Source organism: Selaginella moellendorffii, unplaced genomic scaffold, assembly GCF_000143415.4.
Source record: "Selaginella moellendorffii unplaced genomic scaffold, v1.0 SELMOscaffold_192, whole genome shotgun sequence".
NCBI lineage: Eukaryota > Viridiplantae > Streptophyta > Lycopodiopsida > Selaginellales > Selaginellaceae > Selaginella > Selaginella moellendorffii.
The window spans coordinates 32,010-36,252 of NW_003314452.1; the positions used below are offsets into that span (position 1 = coordinate 32,010).

General features: G+C 49.0%; 2 protein-coding genes across 4 annotated transcripts; one reads left to right on the forward strand and one right to left on the reverse strand.

Moving 5' to 3' along the window:
* Nucleotides 1-688: 688 nt before the first annotated feature.
* Nucleotides 689-2,532, reverse strand: LOC112343750 (eukaryotic translation initiation factor 2-alpha kinase-like). Of its 3 annotated transcripts, none has more exons than XM_024667755.1 (9): nucleotides 2,371-2,532; nucleotides 2,287-2,304; nucleotides 2,103-2,219; nucleotides 1,993-2,046; nucleotides 1,805-1,930; nucleotides 1,278-1,736; nucleotides 1,076-1,230; nucleotides 857-1,023; nucleotides 689-799 (listed from the first exon to the last, which is right to left on the reverse strand). In XM_024667755.1, the coding sequence occupies exons 5-9, from the start codon at nucleotides 1,905-1,907 to the stop codon at nucleotides 796-798; spliced, it is 888 nt and encodes a 295-aa protein (XP_024523523.1). In that variant the 5' UTR covers nucleotides 1,908-1,930; nucleotides 1,993-2,046; nucleotides 2,103-2,219; nucleotides 2,287-2,304; nucleotides 2,371-2,532; the 3' UTR covers nucleotides 689-795. The 3 variants fall into 3 exon arrangements, with proteins under 3 accessions (XP_024523523.1, XP_024523522.1, XP_024523524.1); XM_024667754.1 differs by having other exon boundaries at nucleotides 2,282-2,304; XM_024667756.1 differs by having other exon boundaries at nucleotides 1,993-2,049; nucleotides 2,282-2,304.
* Nucleotides 2,533-2,635: 103 nt separating this feature from the next.
* Nucleotides 2,636-3,223, forward strand: LOC112343753 (probable phosphatase PSR2). The gene has a single exon (XM_024667757.1). The coding sequence runs from the start codon at nucleotides 2,636-2,638 to the stop codon at nucleotides 3,221-3,223; it is 588 nt and encodes a 195-aa protein (XP_024523525.1).
* Nucleotides 3,224-4,243: the final 1,020 nt, after the last annotated feature.

Sequence of the window (4,243 nt, forward strand, 5' to 3'; positions counted from 1 at the left end):
GAGTTAAAGTTTGTTCTAGCTATTTGAAAACTTGCCTCAATCTAACCAAGCACCTAGCTTCATTATTTGTTATTCTTTGCATTCAAGTATGCAAAGAAATCAGTGGAATTTAACGATTGGTTCCTCAAGGTATGAAAAAAACAAGAAACCTGGATCAATTCATATATATATATTTCTCTCTCTCTCCATTTGACTCTTCCTTTCTATAATTTTGCAGACTCGTCAAAAAAGGGGCTTTGAGGGGGCAAAAAGAAACTCATTCACCCTGTACCAACAGAACTTGCAGGGGTGAGCTTTTGAGTGTTCTGAAGCTACTCTCTTGTTTTGACTTCCAGGTTCCTTGGATTCAATTCAGAAAGGCCTGTAGGAAAACGTTTCCCTGTAAAAGGGTCAACAGGTCAAAGGTGTGAATATTCTCTCTACAAAAATCAACAATCCCGCCATTTTCTTCATCGCATCTCCCGAGAATTGGGATAGCTCTCCAGCTTCCACTCGATCTCTGCCCACTTGAGGTGAGATGCATGGACCCTACAAGAAGCCAGCCGTGGACACCACGCTGTTGCATCTCCCGTCAATGTGCTGTTTACCAATCCTGTTCCTTGAACCGAACCTGACTACAAGAATGTCGGAAGCCCTTGAGTTGTTCAGCAACCTTGATCGAGAACAACTCGGCCTGGCAGAAATGCAATGAACTGGCAACGAATTCATATTTCTGAATCGAAATCAGCATGCTGAAAAAGACCAAGACTACAAAGATGACAAAAAGGAGCAAGTAAATCTAAACAACTACAACGATCAGCTGCAAACAGACATGTTAGAAGCCAAGCAGAGAATCAGAGTAATGAAAGAAACTCACCAAACAGATTGCCAGGCAGGATCGCAGAGGATGTCGCGCGCGGATGGACGCTGGTCGCGTCTTGCTGCGACCAGCTCCAACACCTTGGGCGCAATTGATGGGTGTTGGTACGCCCAGTCTGCTGGTAAAACGCCATCCCGGACGTCAATCAATACCGACTCCCTTTCCTACACAGATTCACCGAACTAAGCAAGCACGTTGCACAAACTGCAGCCAAACCTGGTCCGGGGGACACCTCCAATGAAGTTCGAAGAGTATAACTCCAAGCGCAAGCATGTCAGTGTAGGTTGAGTTGCTCCGGCGCTGGGGAGAGTAGTAAACTGCTCTCCCCTTCTTGATATTTTCGGTCTCGAGCATGGACTCCTTATTTTTAGCTGTAAGCCAACAAATGAGAGATGGAAGAGATGTTTCATTTGCCTACCAAGACCGAAATCTCCCAGCTTGATGCGTCCATCGTCTGTGACGAAGATGTTGTGTGGTGCTATATCCCGATGAACACCCACGTTGTCGTGCACATGCGCCACAGCTTGAAGAAGCTGCCTAAACGCATCTGCAGGTGGTGACTCACCGCCGAGGAGCACCGACTGGAGCGAGCGGCCACAAAACTCCATGACAATGTACACTTTCGACTTGCCCGGCTCGCCTTCCTCCTTCCACATGTCGAAGTATTCGACTATGTTGGGGTGTTCGCAGCGCTGGAGCATCTCTCCCTCCTTGAAGACGAGCGCGACATCCTGGTCTCTGGACTTCGTTGCTGTGCGAACCTTGATGACTTTGATGGCGTAGATTTGTTCGTCCTCCTTGCTACGGCACTTGTATACTTTCCCGGACGCCCCCTGGCCAACACAAGCGAGCACTTCGTAGCTGCTGCAGAAGCGGCCTGGACAAGAGAGACAAGGGGCCACTCAGAAGCGAAAAGATGCCAAAGAGACAAATTATTGTATCCACCTGCTGCTGCAACTGGAGTCTCCCCTCCCTTTTGGATCGATTCCACGATCCCGGTCACAACATTCGCCGAGAGCATCTTGAATCTCTCCAAGCGTTGCGCCATTGCGAGGAATTACCGAACATATTCTGCAAGTCATGAATCAAACCAGCAAAGAGTCGTGTCAGCCAACAAAAGGAATTCCTCGTACCAGCGTCAGGAGCAGCCTGCAACGCGGATGCATCATGATCAGTTTCTCCTGCTCCTGCTTCAACGAGGATCTTCATCAGACAAGTGCAGATGTTTCAAGTTTTGACCAACCTGATCGAGCTCGGTTAATCGGATCCAGTGGGCGGGTCCTTTCGAGCATGACGTCGGATCGCTTCTGAGTGTGTAGTTTCTTCGGACCAGCAGCTCTCTTCCTCTCCATGGTGGACTCTGGTCAGTGTTAACATTGTGAGTCATTGCTGAAAGCACAAAAGAGATTGAGGAGTCGTTACTGCACTTATCCAACGGCTGGAGCCTAGAATGCGCACATCAGCTGTCCGTCAATGGATTCACAACAAACTTGCTACAATTGCATGCTCACCTCCTTCCGCCTCGCCAACAGTAGGCCGCAAACCAGCAGCGCACTCACCTCTGCCCTTGCCAGACGATCACGGCAGCCCTAGATTTGGAATCTAAGCTGCATTGAGGATCGACGCGCTCCTCCGGCTCCCTTGGGCTTTGCCAATAGTAGGGTACAAGAATACAAAAGGCCACGTCGGATAGATTTAGGGCAGACGTGGCACCTTTAGTCACCTTTTGTGGCCCTTCTTCATTTCCACGGAATACAAGTCATTTTTTAGGGTATCATGAAGAAGACACTCATTCTCGATCTAGACAATACACTGGTATATGCTCATAAGGATCTCGTCTCTTCTGTAGATTTCAGCATGGAATTCGACGATGATGCACCACTCCACATCATGAAGAGACCAGGCGTAGATGAATTTCTGGGGAAGGTTTCAAAAGTGTACAATATCGTGGTGTTTAGTGCCGCCCAGGAGAAGTATGTCAACCTTGTGGTTGACCATCTGGATCCTACTGGGGGGCTTGTGTCGAGGAGGCTACATGGTGGCAATTGCGTTGTTCTAAAGGACAGGACGAAAGTCAAGAATCTTGACCATGTAGGGTTTTGGGATTTCAAGCGGGTGGTGGCACTGGATGACATTATTGACTTCTACCAAGGTCATCAAGAGAGCGTGGTGGTGGCTCCAAAGTTTGAGGGGTCAAAGGATGACCACTTCTTGGCAGATGTAACCCCGTTCCTTCTTGCGCTGTCAAAGTGTGTGGATTTTACCAAAGTTACCCATTGCTGGAATATTGGACAATGTGTGGAGAAGCAAGGCAAATTGTACGTCCTAGATCCATTCGATGATGAATGGGTTGTTTTTAACTGATTATTGTATTTTGTAATAAATGTTATAATTTTCTGCCAAAGTGTAGTTTATGCAAATGAATCTTAGTGAACTTTTGAGCTCAGGATTTCCTACATGTCTCATGTAAAACAAAATGGCAAAACAAGAAAAACAGCACACCAAATTTTCAAGCTCTTTTGCCAAGGAAATCCCCTTTACATTGAGAGCCCACAGCTTTGCAACACCCCATGAACACCAATAGGAGCACGTGCCCACCTCAAACAACAAGCGAGACTTCAAAAAGGACATCACTGATCCAACATTTGATGCCGGAGGATAAGATGCTTAGAAGACTGATTGCTTCTGAGTTCTTTTATGTCTGTTGTTTAGTGCCTATGTGAAGCTATTGACAAAAATGTGATGATCCATATGAAGCTCTTCACAGGATCATGAAGAGAGAGAGAGAGAGAAAGAGAGAGAGAGAGTGTCTTTGCCATGACATCCAGCGAAGTAGCAAGAGGAGTGATCGCGGTGCCTCCTGCAGGCATCTCCACGCCAAATCGCGACTCTTCTGCACCAATGTGGTGATTCCAAGTCCCTCCCGCGAGGGAAGCTCTTGCACCGCCGCCTGGCCGCCACCCTCGACCTACGCCACCACCCCTTGTTCAGCAATCTCCTCATCCTCATGTATGGCAAGTGCTCCAGCCTCCCGGACGCATGGTCCGTCTTCCACGATCTCGTCCACAAGAACGCCTTCTCCTGTAACATCATGATCTCGATTCTCTGCGCAAACGGCCAGAGCGTGCAAGCGATTCATCTCTTCCTCGCCCTCGCCAGCGATTCAGTCGTCCGCCCCACCGTCTCGTTCGTCGCCACGCTCGCCGCCTGCGCCAATTGCCCCGATCTCCAGTCGGGCATCCGGATCCACGCCCAGATCATCGCCGCGCCACCCGCGATCGCGAGCAATCCAGTCGTGTGCTGCGCCCTCTTAACCATGTATGGGAAATGCGGCAGCCTGGCAGACGCGCGGAAGGTCTTTGATGACATGCCGCGCAAGACGAT

Coding starts and splice junctions, on each gene's coding strand:
- LOC112343750 (XM_024667755.1), bottom strand. CDS start 1,907: ATGGCGCAACGCTTGGAGAGATTCAAGATGCTCTCGGCGAATGTTGTG. Junction 1,737..1,804: donor GACTCCAGTTGCAGCAGCAG/GTGGATACAATA, acceptor TCTCTTGTCCAG/GCCGCTTCTGCAGCAGCTAC. Junction 1,231..1,277: donor GCTGGGAGATTTCGGTCTTG/GTAGGCAAATGA, acceptor GTTGGCTTACAG/CTAAAAATAAGGAGTCCATG.
- LOC112343753 (XM_024667757.1), top strand. CDS start 2,636: ATGAAGAAGACACTCATTCTCGATCTAGACAATACACTGGTATATGCT.